The sequence below is a fragment of the Thalia democratica genome, chromosome 8 (genome assembly GCF_965202585.1).
Source record: "Thalia democratica chromosome 8, ktThaDemo2.hap1.1, whole genome shotgun sequence".
NCBI lineage: Eukaryota > Metazoa > Chordata > Thaliacea > Salpida > Salpidae > Thalia > Thalia democratica.
The window spans coordinates 51,443,901-51,461,007 of record NC_139172.1 but is presented as its reverse complement, the minus strand read 5'-3'; the positions used below and the strand labels follow the sequence as shown (position 1 = coordinate 51,461,007).

Here is a 17,107-nt window from a genome sequence, read left to right as displayed (position 1 = left end):
GTTAAAAATTATTGTCAAAATATTAAGTCATTTTACAATAAATTTAGAATGAATGTAATATGTTATCAATATATAATCAAAATAAATTAGAATCAATTATGGTAATACTAGAAATTTAAAAACTCTTAAGTAAAAGAATAAACCAAAACGAAGTTAAAATAAATCCGTTTTTAATAAATAACCAAAACAGAGATATCCGCATTCTTTACAAATAAATATATACCTATAAAGTAAATCACATAAATCAAATGACTTAAATGTTTTCAGTAATTGTCGTTTTTCCAGATTTTGAGTTTTAAAAAGATCCTCTTTCAAAATTGCAGTTTATCTTTAGTTTAGAGCAATAGTCACTAGTCTCACTTGTAGTTACACAGATAAACAGGTCTGGTATTTTATATTATCATTTTCATTTGTAAGTACATTTATAAACAGTTGCTTTTTTATCTCCTGAACCAGTTACTATGTATTTATCATCTTTCGAAATATCACAACACAGTACTGACGAACTTTCTTTTAGCTGAAATGAAAAACTAACTACAATAGGTTATAGTGTTAAAAGTACACAAAGATTGAGTTATTTTTTGACAATTGAATATAAATTAATTTATAAATTAAAATTAAATATAATTTACTTGTTTATATTAATTGTTTCATTAATTACTTAGTTTATTTTCGCTGTTTAACTACAAAATAATTACTTAGTTGTTAAACTTGTATACTAGAAAGTTTATTAGTAAAAAATTTAGTTGTACTATATGACATTTGTATAACAAAAACCTTAAACTTGGTTATATTATATACGTTATCACCGTCTTCTTATATTTACTAATAAAGTTCATGACAAGGTTTTAATAAAAAACTGTTTCTCAACTGAACATTTTTTTAAATGAACAATAAAAACAAATAAACGTACATAGAAAATATTTGCACCATAAGGACTTTTCCAACCATTGATCGTATTATCTTTTCCAGTTGATATAAACCAATCATTACGATGTGAATATTTTAGCGAAAGTACGCAATTTTCATGATATTTTATTTGATATTTTTCATTATTTTCTTCATTGTACACCTCTATATTGCTGTTTTCCATACTATAAAAGATAATTAATATGAATATATATTTTCGTAAACTTATAAGTAATTAAAATTTAGAAATGATACAAGTATAAAAAATATAATAGTTCAAAGTAGTTTATATGAAATGTTTACATTATGTATCGAAAAAAGCAATAAGTAAAAAATAATACAATATGTCAATTGAGTGCTGTTTAGAATGTATAGACAACATTACAACTTTAAAAAATAAATTTAAACACAAACCTACGTAAACTTTATTGTAAAGTCAATTAAGAACTAATTTATAACATTGTAGTATACAACTATATCTAAATCTAAATTGATTTTAACAATAAGAAAAAGTGTATTTCTTATATCACAGAACAATATTTTCCTATCTACACTAGTTCTGATTTTACTTTTTACTAAGTATAAGTATAAAAATGTAATATTCTACTTAAATGTTATAAGTTATTATAAAAAAAGTTTAAAACAAAATTTGCAATGGTAGTTAAAAATGCCTTTGATAAATTACTACCAAAATTAATTTTAGCTCTTAACTTGGTAAAAAACAAAATCTAGTACAGTTTTTTTTCAAAAACCTTTAAATAAAGAGATGTTACGAACACCAACATCTGTAGTTTTTAAAAATTTTTAAAAATTTGTAAATAAAAGTTACGCGCGAAAAATCTACAAGCTTCGTTGTTACGTCACAATGCAGCTTAGAAACAAAAATAAATTAGAATAAATGTGTTTAAGACTAATAGTAATTTCTTAAGTCTAACAAAAGTCTTTTTTTCATTGAAACTTAAAATGATTTTTTTTTTCAAATTCTATATTAATCAAAATTAAACAGTTTTTAACTTTTTATTTAAACTGAAATTAAACAATATTAAAACTTTTGTTATATAAATATGTGTTTATTTCATAGTTAAATGTAAAGAGATGACAATATTTTTTTTTCTATTATTATTAATGTAATTAAAAAAAAACATGTATTTCAATATAATAAAAAAAATACATCATAAAAATCAAAGAATAAAATTAAGAGATTTTTTATATTAGCTGTAAACCCTAAATCTTCAAAAAGAACTTTAGTCACAGTTCGCATTAAACCAATTTAAAATGTTAAAAATTGCTATATCTAAAGGCTATAAAATATAAATAACAAGGTATTTAAAACGTAATGACAAATTCTAATTATACTTATTTCTAAAAAGTTATTAGTGTTAAGTTACTAGTTTGTAATTCAAGAGTTATTAATAAAAGCATAGAAAATAAATAAATTGAAATTACTTAAAATTCTGTAATTAAAATTTATAATTAACAATTAAAACTTTTTATTTGAAAAAAGTCAAGTTAAAATGTACTAATTTAATAGATTCTTAAAAAGTTAATTAAACCTTAAGTAAGCATTCCAACAAATACACAAAAAAAAAAGTTTTTTATCTACATTAAATAGTTTTGCAAATATTAGTAAGCATATGAAAAAAAATAAGTAATAAAAAAAACATAAAAATACGTTTATGTTAGGTACTGCATAATAAATTATTAAAATATACAAATCAAAAATACAAATTAACCCAACAGCAATCCAGTTACTTTTAGGTGAATACCCCAATGAGAAAACCTGACTATTTAAATTGATGAGGGAAGTTTGTTTGTTTTGACGAATATCCCAACATCTGACAGTGTTGTCCAATCCACCAGTGAATAATTTCATTTCACAAATGTCAATACAGGATGCTCCGTCTGAATGTCCTATGAATTGCCTGGTTGGAATACTTTTAATTAGATAAGTTTAATCAGTTTTTGAAATAAAACTATAAGGCTTATAAAAAAATGTTTAATAAGTTTAACTAACTGAAAATAAGTTTTTGGTTTAAATAAGTTTCATAACACATGAAATATCCATTTGGTAATAAAATAAGACTTCATACTTGCTTTACAGCACATTAAAATAATAACTAACTTTATTAATTTCTGGTTATGGATGTCCCACATATTAATGTTACCATCTGAACAACAACTGAAACATATTTTAGAATCCTGAGAAACTGCCAGAGCGTAACAAGCCGCTGAAGGTGATTCCAAATTTGCCTGAAAATTTTAAAATAATAAAATGAATTAAACTTTGATAACTTTGTTTTTATTTAGTCACAATAACATTTTAAAATTGAATAAAAAACAGACCTTCAAATTATGCTACTTAAACTTCTTAAACTGTATCTTTTTTAAATTTATTTTAACTTCTGAAAACTTTAGAAGAATGATTTAAAAGTTTAAGAAAATGTTATATTTCAATATCTTGAAAGTTATAGTGCATTACTTAATATATAAGTTTTTTATTACTATTTTAAACGGTTTTTGGTAAACTTTTATAATGGCTTACAATATAGGATTAGTCGCTATTACAAAGCTTTTTATACATATTAAATTTTTTTGATTAAAAAACCTCACTACTAAACTATATATTGTTCAAAAATAATAACATACTCTCAGTTTAGGGATTCCCCCACTATTGAGATCCCACACAGATATCAAAGACGATTCACCGCCAATTAAAAGGGATTTTCCCTCATTTATAACTTTGCAACTTCTTATGTAACTTTCGTCATCAAGACAATTGATATGCTCCACTGGTTTTGATATTTCATTGTTTGACCAAGATTGCGAAATATCCCAGATCTGTATGAAAAAAACGACAAGTATGAACTTGAATAAATAAGATTTTAGTATTTCATTGATAGAAATTGACCCGGACTTAAAAATTTTAAGTCAATGGTTTTTTTTAAAACAATTGAGTTCAGTTTGAAAACTAAAAGAAAATAAAATTTTTGTTTTCAAGTTTTCTTGTATACATGTTCAAAAATAGTTATTAAAAATAACTCATCCGAGGAAGAAATTCATACCAGATAAAGTTAATATAAACAATATCATTATTTTAGTAAAAATGTATAGTTGAAATATTTCAATTTATATATAGCCTACTTTCTTTCATGGTAAAAACATATGTTTTAGTTTTTTATAAACCACTAAATATAATAACCAGTAATTACCGAGACAAGCATGATAATTGATTAAAAGGTTTAAGCAATGTTAGTTAAAAAGAAAGGCGAATTACATGGCTATTAAATAATTTATTTGACAACCAAAAACATAATTTGCTTATTTTTAATTATTATTTATACTAGCCCTTTAATTTTTTTCTATTTAGTTTAAACAAACACTATTCAAGGTTTAGTTTAAACTAGCATTACTTAATGTTTTTGCTTGTATAGGTTAACATTAAAGTTACACGACATTTGAATAATAATATAACAACTAAACACAAAAGTTTTAGTTTTTCAATGTAAGAAAATATATAATTAAATTGTAGTATATTGTGTAAATACTAACATCATTATACGATTTAAGTTTTAGTGATTAAGACAAAGTTATTATACTTTCTTATTAAAATTAATTAAAACAAAATACAGTTTTAAAAGATTACAGATAAATTATATAAATTGTTTTGTTTGAGATTATACAGGTATTGTAAGTTTTATTTTGGTATTGATATGAGAGCACAGTCGTTAAATATTTTCAGAGCTGTTGTCAAATAAATAATTTAAAAAGGCAATCTACCCACAAGTCTGCATACAAAATAACACATGCCGCTAGCAATTTATCTACCACTAATTCTAATTTTTAGTAGAAAGGCATACAAGTAGTATAATTGATTAATTAAGATTATTAATTAAGATTAGATAAGGCTTTATTATTATCAACAATAAAACTTAAAATCACTAGCTGTTACTATTTGCCTACATTGATTGTATAGTGTTTAGGGTTAAGCAAAACATTTAATGCTAATAAAGATTATTTATTGTAGATCATTAATCATGCATAATACGGTTGATTTTTTTTTAAATATTAATAATTTTTTATAAAAATAAATTCAGCTTAAAAATAAATTTCTACGTACACGCATTATGCAAACACATATTAGAAAGCGGTTAAATTCAATAAAAGGTTTGTTAAAGTGTTAAGGTTTACGATCGTAACAAATACTAACAACTTATGTAGTACATCAAGAATATGTAAGTTTAAAGATTACAAGTTGTACGAAATATAAAACCTTTAAAGGTATTAAACTTGTGTGAACTTTATTACTTACTTCACAAATAAGTAACTTAATAAAATACTAAAGTTGCTTATAACTATTCATTTGACTAATTAAAACTTAAAAACAGCGAAAAGAAATGAAGCAACTTGTTTATAAAAACTCTGATGATTCTAACTTTTTCAGAAAACTGATGTTACTACTTTTTTTAAAAATAAACCGAACAACTTTAAATTTGTTTGATAAGTAGGCAGTAAAGACCCAGCAGTAAAAAGTACAAGAAATCTTTCAACTAACCTTAACGCATCCTTTACCACCAGTGTACACTAGATGTCTCTGTTGTTCATTTGAACCAATAGCAACTGCGCAAACAACTTGGTCATGCTTCAGTGAACACAATTTGTTTACTTTTTCAGGCATTCCATTCATATAATTCGATGGAATTCTCACTCTTTGAGGCGTTGTAGAGTTTAATGATGAATAATGGTAACTAGAAGGTTGTGATCTGTGAAAAATTTAAATATTATTAATGTTGTAAAAAAATCGAATGATAATTTTTTAAAGTATTTTAAATTACAATAGATTCTTTATTAGTTTAACATTTCCATGATTTATTTCAGTAAAGTGCGTAATGCTTATTCATTATAGGAATAGCAGGTTAATATTTAGATTGAAAGTAAGATATAACAGTTAAAACGAAAACATCAGAAAAATTAAAAGCATTGAGTGAAAGAATTTGTGAAACAACATACCTCATATTAGGCATCAAATCATAATCTAAAGTTTCTGACAGATTTTTATTCAAAGGTGGAGACGAATAATCGTAAGGATTACGTAATTGTGACGACGTCATACTGTGATGAACTTGTGACATCATTACAGTAGAAGTAGGTAATTGTGACTTCATTATAGTTTTAGGAGAATATTCTCCTTGATTAATTTGAATTGGTTGAGGTCTTTGAACAACTGGTCTAGTACTAGCTGTTTCTAAAATAAATAAATTAATCGATAAACTTTCAGTTTAAAAACTTTAAATTTTTAGGTACTAACCGAGTCACATTTTAATATTAAGTCTTACCAAATAAAAAAAAAATCCTTTAGAAATTTAGCAGTAGTAGTTTGTTAGCAATTAATTAGATTAATTTCTTATTTGTAGTAAACATATTTTCAAACCATTATTTTCATTTACATTTTTTTTTATTATAATTTTTTTTTTTCAAACCTGTAGTTAGCTGTAATTCATTAATTTGAGGTTTTGCAAACTTTTTGTCATCTTTTAAGTGACAGTTATTATTGATACCTTCATTAGCTGGTTCAGTTTTTACCCTGTTGAGACCATATTGCCCACAATAAATAAGATGTACTCTTTCCAAAAAAATTGACAATTTTTAAAACTAACCTAAGTGTGCTAACATCGTTTACAGAATTATTCAGACTAGTACTAGTTGTTACAGTTCCATTGTTCACATGATGACCGTTTGCGTGTTGGTTCTGTTTAAATATTTGTCTGTAAAATAAAATGACATACAAAACATTTTTTAGTCTCCTTCGTATTAGTTTTTCTCGAATGTATAATCTCTTTAAATATGATCTCCTTAGCTTTATTATAAATAGTAAAATAAAATTGCTCTACCTCATTTGTAAACAAAATTTTATAGTTTTCAAAACTGCTTATTTTTACATAATTAAATGTATTTTATTATTATATAAAGCTAGTATATATACACTTTGTTTTTAGAGTTAATGATTGACAGAAAAATTATTTTATGCACAGATTGAGTTAAAGTTTTAGAAGCATAAGTTATTTATGAGATGTTAAAACTTTGATTATGTTTTCACTTAGTTAAATAGCTCAATGTATATTAAACGTTTATATTAGTACAAAAATAAAGCTAACCAAAAAATATATTACAAATTTATAAAATATCATTGAAATTTTTATAATATATAGTAAAAAAGCTGTACTTACTAAAATGCAATATGATAAAAGTTCGGAATTCTCCTACTGTGAAGTTATTAAAAAAATATCATTAACTCTTTAAATATAAACCAGTAAAAAAAGTCTTTAAATAGGCTAAGCAACTCAAAATTAACTTTATTCTTAAATTAAAAGCTTTAAAAAAAACATTATACATTGTAACAAGTCTACTTTACTATGCTTATAGCTTTCTAACCAAAACTATAAAGTATTTTAGGTAATTTTAAACTTTAAAATGTATTTTAAACTCGTTTTATTCTTATATCAAATGTCATTTTAATGGGTTATTTTAAAGTAAAACATAGAAACTTATAAACTTCATCTAATATTTTTTCTTTCCCATTGTCAACTTGTGCACATGACAATTTGATACACGTAAACAAAAATAAATTGTTTAACTGTTCGCGATCGATTTTATGCGGTTTTTTTTAATGTCAACATATGGTTGTGACGTCATAATTACTGAAGGCAGGATGATGAAAGAAAAATTACACGGAGAAAATAGTACGTGTAAAACTTTTTAGTAACGTTTTCACACTTATTTTTCGTTTTTTTTTCAATATGAATTGAAAATACTTAAAAAAATTAAAATTATGATTGTTTTACTAAAAAGTTTTTTTTACTGTGTTGAATTAGATACAATGTTAAGTTATTTATATAAATTAGTAACTTTATTTTTTAACATAAACTTTTTGAAGCATCAACTCGAACCTCATTATCATAAATTTTATACTTTTGTTTTTATACTATTTGCTTTAGTTAAAATATCAGTTCTAAAGCACTTGTACCAACTTAGTTTGAAATATATCTAAAATTTCAAAAACTGAAGTGAGAAAACTAGTAAACTAAACATGACATAATAAAACAGAAATAATATGTAAGTACAAAATTATTTGTAAAAATTGTGAAAAAAGTTTTTAAGAGTGCTTTTAACCTTTATTTTATTAAATATATAAAGTAACTTAAATGTTCATAACGTTGGTTTAATAATTTAAAATACTATACATAACATACTTCATTAGAGTTTAGTTTTCTTTTCCTGCCATTTGATATTTGATTATGGTGATGACTACTGTGAATTCCATTTAATTGTTTTGTGGTATTTATAAGTAGTGTTTGATTGCTGCTCTCATTTGTTAGTGTTCCATTCTATAAGAAAATATAAAGACTGTATATTTATTTGCTTCAGTTTTTATACTAAAAAGAACTTAAAATCTACCATAATCTGCTACCATTATTAAATTCAGACTAAAACTTTAAATTTAGTAAGAATCTTCTAATAATATGCATCTAACTTTTAAACATAGTCAAATTTCTCTATTTGACTATAAAACTTAAACATTAGTCACTAATTTTCAAAACAAAAGTTTATTTATTAATTTCGTTTAGGGCATCCTCAGAATAATATTGCTAAAAGTTATTAATATTATACTGTCATTTTAGTTATCTACAATGAATTTGAAAAGTCTAGCTAAGAATAGTTATGTCATAAAGTATAAAAGTCTGTTTAAAAAGTTTAAATCAGAATTGAGTTGTACTAAGCTAATTTGAAGTAATTTATAAGACAAAATTGCCAAAACCTTTAAATCAGTTCATTTAAAAGAAGACATTTAAAATAGTAGAAACATTTTACCTGTTACTAAATTAAGTAGAAAGCACATTAAAAAATACGACAAAACCGACAACAACACTATAAATAACAAGCTATTTATAAAGTTTTGAATTGTAAAAATCTCTTTGTTTGCAAACTTATGGCTCGCGAGTTATAATTAACTTTTAAAACTGAGAGATGGTAGCTGTTTCTAGCTCGGGATAGAATTTCGAACCTACTATCCAGGTAGTTCTCGACACAAACAGGGTTGTTGAGGAGGTGCTGAAAAATAGATGACTGTTCACCTTTAGGCTTCACGTCGTCATTAAAAATAATTTTTTATAGCTTTTTGGTGACATACTGCTCTCGCCTGACGTGGAAACGTTGAGATGTTTGACCTACGTTGTCATTTCCGCAATGACATTTAAATATGTATACTACATAATTCAAATCATGGGTAGGTGTGGTATCTTTCACAATTCCGTTAAGCGGGCGGTTGGTGTTGTACACAACACGTAGCGAAACGATATTAAAGGTGGATTTCATAGCTAATGAAGCTTGCCTAGCTAGTCTTATTAAGTTTTGACTCCGCTTTCCTTATATGGGTGAAAACTCAATAAGACTAGCTAAGCAAGCTTTATTCGTTATAAAATATATTTAAAAAGGATTGAATATTTCAGAAATTTTAAAATTGAGTGAGTACATAAAGTTTTTGTATAAATGGCAATAGTTTTTTAAACGTAATTTAGCTAATATTCTGACATTATGAATTACGGTATAAGTTTGTCCTAAGCTTCAGTTCAAAATCTAAATTTGGTTCCCTTAAAATAAATACATTAAACTTTGAGTAATTATTTTTTTTATTTTTTTTTTATTTTAACTGAATATTTGTCTTTCTTGTGCGTCCTGTTTAAGTGGCTCAGGTTTTGATGCATGAGTCCAGCATTGCACAATGAACAGTATAATAGTACGATAAGAGATATCAAATGATTAATAAATGTAATTTGCACATGCAACTTTGATAAACAAATATTGGTTGGTTTCAATATTTAAAAGTACCATAGTAAGTGATGTTAAAAAAATTGAAGCAGTAAAATAACTGTTGCCTGTTCTAAACTTTTAATTAAAATAATAGAAAAAGTTTAGTACTAACAACCAAATATCTTTCTGGAAATCTGAAACAAAAAAATGCTTTAAAAAAGATCTCAAAAATTAAAAATACTATCAATTATTGTATGAAAATTTCTTATAAGGTTATTTAAAACACTTGAAAGTGCTTCGAGTAACAGATAATTGATGAAACTAGATGTTATTAGAAAAACCGCAAAATGAAAGCAGACATTAAACCGTTTTACGCAAAACCACAATAACAAAATTGTTGCTATTTCTGAGAAAGTCTCATAAAAATTTATAGTTCCAAATGCTTATGTTTAATTTTTGAAAGTAAACTTTGAACGTTTGTGAATATATTTTCTAATTATTTATGTCTATACAAGTTTGTAAACTAAATGTAAATTTAATTTTTAAAGCTATGTTACATAGTGGAGTTACAGAAAAAAAAAACAATAAACTGCTTATTGCTTCTTTTATAAATGTTGTTTAAAAAGCATTAGCAAGTATATTTTTTGGTTAACATTCATTTGTAAAAAAAAACTACGAAAAAAATTGAAACAATTAAATAGATATAAGAAATCCGTTTAAAGTTTTTCGTGTAACGTCTCTAAAATTTGAAAAAGTTTATAGAAAAAAATACTAAAATGTTTATTTGAGAAACAAAATATTATCGGTAAAAATCACATAATGACAGTGAAATTAAATCGTCTTACGCAAAACCACAAAAAAATTCGACATCATGGAAAAAATAATAATATTTCTAAGAAATATCGCAGTATACTCTCTGGAATAATACTACCGTAAATTTTCTCATTAATTTTTTTATACGTGACTTTTTTTTGTTACAAATTAATTATCGGCCCCTGTTTTTAAAATAGAGTTGAAGTTGTTGAGATAATAATGAGGTCAATTGTTGAATTCTACAGTAAAAAAAAACTTAACTTTTTTAGAAATGTTTTAACTTATTCAGACTGATTTATACAACGCTAGAGTCAAATTATACTTTAAAATTGTTAAACAAATTATAAAAAATCTTATATTATTCATCTATATTTAAACTTTACTTTCAAAAGCTTTAGTATAATTTTTACTGTTTTGTACTTCATCTAATAACTATTTAATTTTTACGGTTTTACTTTGGTTTTTCTAACTGTTGAAATAAAAACATTTTTTTTTAGTTAAAACTTTGCGTTTTTGTTTGTTCGTAAAACGTTTAACTATTTTTAATAATTTTTCTATAATATCTATCATTGTTATTACAGTTACTTTAAATATGTTATCAACAATTTAATATTTTAAACTGAATATTTTTTTGGTGACAGTAAAGTTGTATTTATGGTTTATAAATTAAAACAAAATTGATTCTAAAAATTACAGTAATTTATTTTGCTAAGTTATATATAAAAAAACTACTACAAAGGCAAGTTAAGTACTGCAGCATATATCTTTATAAAGCTGTAGCATTTTACACACAAAACTGCAAATTAAATAGTAGAAAAATATTTTTTTGTTTTTTGCAATAAGTATAAACGTAATGGCATAGTTTTTGAATTTATAATTAGTAGCAACAAAATGAAATAATTTATTGATTTGTGCTTAAATACTTCATAAAATTAAATATTACATGTTTACTGGATTAAATGATTGTATTCAAAATAACTTCTATATTTCTTTATACAAATACGCTATTCATTTAAGCAATGGATTAGATTTGTAACTTTTTATCTAGATAAAAAACACTAAAGGAGAATAGTTGAGATGAGTTTGTTTACACTAAACCATGCCAAATTTAGCATGTACTTTCCAAATTGTAAATAAGAAGTTGCGGTGTGTGAATGTTGAAACATAAAATTGCAAAGAAAATTGGCAACACGTTTTTAAACCCTAATAAAAAAAAAAACGAAGAAACTTTAATAACATAATTATTTTTACATTTTTTACTTGGCAGAAAATTGTTTTATACAATTTTTTTTATTTTAGCTTCAACTTTAATTTGGTAATAATTAACTATGAAAGTAAATTGTAATAATTGTAAAAACTACAAAACAATATCGTAGTAAACCACAAGAGTAACTTTAACATTTAACACACGTTCAACTTACTTGAATTTTAATGTCGATTGGTATACTAATTTTTGCACAAGCCGTTTTGCATGATTTTCAATAGTTCCAAAATTACGTCATAATCTATTTATGCTAAATTTTTTAACTTTCATTTGTGTGTTTTGTTTTGTGCTTTGTTTTAAACTTATTTTGAAGCTGACGAGTGCATAGGTACAAAACTCGAGTCCTTTGAGATTTACATCTTTAAATAAACCTTTATATATATACATATATATATATATATATATATATATATATATATATAATTTATTGAAATAACGATTTTAAAAATGCTGGAACATATGTTTCAAAAAGACAAATGAGATTGTCTCTAATCTTTAGCCAGTTCAAGTGGGCTTAGTAGAAGGTGTTCAAGATTGAATATTAACCTTATTTTATTTATATATATACATACAACATAAACCACCTTTAGCTTAAAAGCTCAAAAATTAAATATAAATAACAAACTTGTGTTTGATTTTGGACATTTTCAGGTTTGTTGTGTACTGGCTGAAATGAACCATTTTGACCTAAGAAATAATTAAAGTCTTGGATAAAGTACTTAAATTTTACATTACAAGTAAAATAAAAAAAACAAGTTTTGTTTAGTTTTTTTAACAAATTATTTATATAAACTGTCCTATAGTTTTAATTGTAGTATTTTAAAAATTATATAAAAACTCTAATTTAAATGTACTTTATAATAAAAAAAACTTAAACTAATTTCCTATAAAACTGACCATGTTTATGATTTGATGTTATTTCTTTCTTTATTGGTTGATGACCATTAGTTTGTACATGAGGCATTTTGGGTTGAGGTAAAGCTTGTATCTGTGAACGAACATGACTACTTGGTAGTTGTTGAGGGTTACCAAGCAACTGAGGGTTACCAAGCAACTGAGGATTGCCTAGCAACTCAGAATTGCTTATCAAATGTTGTGGATTACGAAGTAACTCCTGATGCTGTGCTAAAGCAAGTTGAAGCGACTGTTGTGCTGAATTTAAGTTTGGAATTCCTAAATTCTGAGGAAGTCCTGCTAAATTTTGTTGAAATTTTGGAATTTGGGGAACTCCCGGCAGTTGATGTTGTAAACTTGCTTGTTGGCCCTAAAGTTTATTATACTTATAACTACTATGTTTATAACTTAAAGTAATGTCAAGAAATATCAGGTAAAATACTGAATCTTTTGATCTATAAAACGATAACTGCTTAAATTTCAATCATTATTAATTTTGACTACTAATAGAAACTACTTAGAATTAATGGTTTAATGATGGATTAATAGAAGCGGACAAATTAACTTACCGCTAATAGCTGAGTAACATCAAAATTTTTAGCTTGTTCCAAAGCGATAGTAACATGATGTTGTTGCTGTTAGAAATAGTTATTCACATAATGTAATACGTACTTTATATGTGTTATATAGACTTCACAGCATAAAATTAAACAAACTTTAAGTAATTTATCATTTTTATGATGAAGACATGTACATTCAAAGTATCTCAGTTGACCAGTTATTGTTTTTGTAATTAAGTTATATCTTTAGTTTTAGATGTTATCATATATACTTTTTGCAATTTATATTGAGAAAAAATGAACGAAAATGTTTTAGAAGTTGTTTTATATTTGTGATAAACATAACGTGAAAAAATTTCTAGATGATCAAGTTACTGTTTTAACTCAATTAAAACAAATATAAAGTATGTTTATTAAAACTATAAACTTAAAAAAGAGTGTGAGTAAACACTTACATTTATCATTATGTTTTGAAAATTTTAGCAATCTGAAATAAATAGCTTTTAGTTTATAACAAATTTTTAAGTATTATACTAAAAACTTTCACAAAATAAAACACAAAATAAACGTCAATAATTTATGAAAAAAATTGTCATTTCACACAAATCAGCTTTTACATTATTGATATGAAAAATAGTTACAAGTTCGTGTTTAAAAATATCACAATTAAATTGATCACAAACAAGCCTTAAATTATTTAAATAGGTATTTAAATACGAAATTCACATAAAAAAGTCTTTTTTATTAATTGAATTCTACGGCTTTGCACTAGACACAAGTTTGTTGTTTTTGATAAACTAATAAAACATTAAATTACCATAACAATTTTTTACCTAACAACTGTTTAATTTTTTTTTAGTTTTCAAAAAATAACTATTTCTAAACTGTGTTTGAATATAGCTTATATTTAATATATGCAAACTTAATAGTTAAGTAAAAAATGTTTTTAAAAGAAAAATAATAAAATCAAAATACTTACCTCAGGAGGTAGAAAAGGTAGAAATCTATGAATTATTCCGATCATTCTTTTGATCATTTCATTCTGTTATATAATAAAATTGATTCTGATAAGATTGTAGACGATTTTATTATTTTACGATTATAATTTCATGATTTTTTCTCAAAATTATTGCCATAACAAGATAACTATCAACCACAAGATTTAAATCAATAGCTTGTAATTGTTAACGTAATAAAAGTAAATACGCATATGTGGTTTAAAATTTTCAACAATGATTTAAATAACAAATATTTAAACAACTTACATTTTTATGGACTTCAAGATTCAGACCATATGACATTTCGTAAAACTGCAAAAACCATTATTTATAAAATAAATTAAACTATTTAAAGTTATGTAAAATTTACTTTTGACTTTCTAAAAAAAAAAACACACAGAAATCTCAAATTTTATTACCATAACATATTGCTTTTCAACTTCAGTTTTATCTGCTACAAGTTTTTCATATTCGCTTTTCAATCTAAACAAAGCAGTTCAGATAATAAAAAATCATAAAAAAATATTCTTCATGTTTATAAGGTAAAATTTATTCTACAATGTATTTATAGTTTTTTAAACCTTGATTAGCTTAACTATAATGTACTTAACAAATTGTACTTAATAAATTTAAAAACATTTATTTCATAACTGTACTAACGAATGAGATCGATTATGAAGATTTGTAATTTCTACTTTTATTTTATCACAATATTCAAAAACATTATTTTCATTTATACTCGGTTTACTAGGAAGATGAGAACTCTGTTTGAAATTTATTTATTTTAATTATAGTTCTAAAAGTGGGTATTATATTCAAAAAGTATTTTAAACAGTTACTTTTTTTAGTATAAAACAGATAAGTATGTTTTACAAAATTATCCTGTTCAAAATACTTCATTGTGTAAACTAAGTTTCATAATTACAAAATTCAAGTGATTCAGATATAGTTATTTAGTATTTGATTAATATTAGAAATGTATTTGAAACAAGTTAAAGCTTAACAAATATATAAAACGAAAGTATTCTATTTAGAACTAGAAATACTTTGATAATACAATATTACAAAAATAAACTTACATTAGACCTGTTTGTTGGTGGAAACATTCTGTAATTGTGTTTTAATGTAAACTCTATCTGAAAAATAAATTGATTTTATAAATAACATAGGTAAATTAAAAACAAATTTTTAAACTTATTTGTGTGACTTCCACCAAAGTAAGCACATCTTAGCGGAATAGGTGAATATATCAATATATAATTTTATATTTTATTTTTCCTAATGCTGAAAATAGTCAACAGCTAGATGTTAAGTTCAAAATATATTTCTTTTAATTAAACATAGCTAACGATGTTTGTTCAGTAGCCAGTAAGATGTGGAGTACATCATAATACTGAATAAACCTGTGTGCCCACTCAACATAATACTGAATAAACATGTGTGCACACTTAATGGCGTACTCAACAAGTTTGGTCCGGTATTTTAACTAGATACTTCACTGAATACTTAAATTGCCTTGTACATACTTATACATGTGCTTAGAAGTTTTGCTTTGTGATAAATTATTGATTTTTTGCACTTTTATCTTAATTATGATATTTTTTACAGGCCTTAACTAAAAGAATTATTGCTGTGAAAAATAAATTTGATTTTGTAATAATTTTTTTCTAATAACTACCTGAAAAGTTTTACTCTAGTAATAATAACTATGAAAATCAAAGAGTTTAAAAACAAACGGTTTTTAAAATACAGAATTGTTTGTAAAACATAATGCAGGTAAAACTGGAATTAAAATTTAGAAAATGTAAAAAAAATTACACACGAGGAATAATAATAACTTGATAAAATATAATAACACAAAAAAAAAACTATATAAAACAAATTGAGATATCTGAAGATTTCGTAATGCCTACATAAGATTTCAGACTGTAGTAATTTAAAAAAAAAGAAAATTAAAGAGCTAGTTTCAATATACTGTCTATGTTTAAATTTTTTTTGAGCAGAGATAATTTTTAAAATGTTTTTATACATTATAAATACTTAATAAGAGTACTTATAAAGTTGTAAAAATAAAGTAAACAGTTATAAAAACTGTATATAAGAACTTCGAAAAATAAACAGGACATAAAAACAATTGAAATAAACTTGAACAAGTTTAAACAAGTGCGTAAAGTTTTTTTTTTAATTGAACAAACACAACAAGTTTTTACAAATTTACATCTTAGGCTAACTAATAAGCAAAAGTAAGTATCTAGATGAGAATATTTTGAAATCGAGGTAAAAAAATGTTCACTTTTCAGCTAAAAGAGGTTATTTAAAAAAGCTATATTAAAATAAGTTATTCACCATATACCTTATCACACTGATGTATATCAAATTAAGCGTGGTATTTTATGTAGACAATTTAACTTGAAGATAGAGAAAAATTTTGACAACTTATAAGTCATTTTAAATGAAGCAGAACAGCTTAAGATCAGTTAAAATAAAAACAATAATTATATTTGAAAAATTTTCAATGAGGTGTGAAGCATCTGTTAAAACAACAATAATTTGAACAAATTTTTCAAATATAAAAAATAAAATAAGGAATAAAAAAAATCTGTTAAACAACAAAATCGAGGCTGCTATCAAATTTCATTATTACGTCACAACAGTCTGCAATCGATTAATCAGAAGCGGGGAAATTTAGCTTTTTTTGTTGGTTGGCGGTTTTCAACTTGAATTACTTGTTAGTCAAAACAGCCAAGTTTAAAAAAAGTTTAAACTCAAATGAACTATATTGATACAGTTTTTCGTTTGAATAAAAGAATATTTAAAAAGTTTACAGCTTAGGGAAACACATATATATTTAATTAAAAAATTAA

General features: G+C 24.2%; 1 protein-coding gene across 1 annotated transcript; it reads right to left on the bottom strand.

The window, feature by feature from the left end:
• Window positions 1–311: 311 nt before the first annotated feature.
• On the bottom strand, window positions 312–14,539 carry LOC145842451 (uncharacterized). The gene is made up of 15 exons (XM_082949903.1): window positions 14,511–14,539; window positions 14,225–14,287; window positions 13,255–13,320; window positions 12,689–13,055; window positions 12,417–12,478; window positions 8,157–8,291; window positions 6,564–6,655; window positions 6,387–6,490; window positions 5,917–6,151; window positions 5,462–5,669; window positions 3,556–3,747; window positions 3,032–3,159; window positions 2,643–2,831; window positions 914–1,094; window positions 312–517 (listed from the first exon to the last, which is right to left on the bottom strand). The coding sequence occupies exons 2-15, from the start codon at window positions 14,279–14,281 to the stop codon at window positions 407–409; spliced, it is 2,127 nt and encodes a 708-aa protein (XP_082806029.1). The 5' UTR covers window positions 14,282–14,287; window positions 14,511–14,539; the 3' UTR covers window positions 312–406.
• Window positions 14,540–17,107: the final 2,568 nt, after the last annotated feature.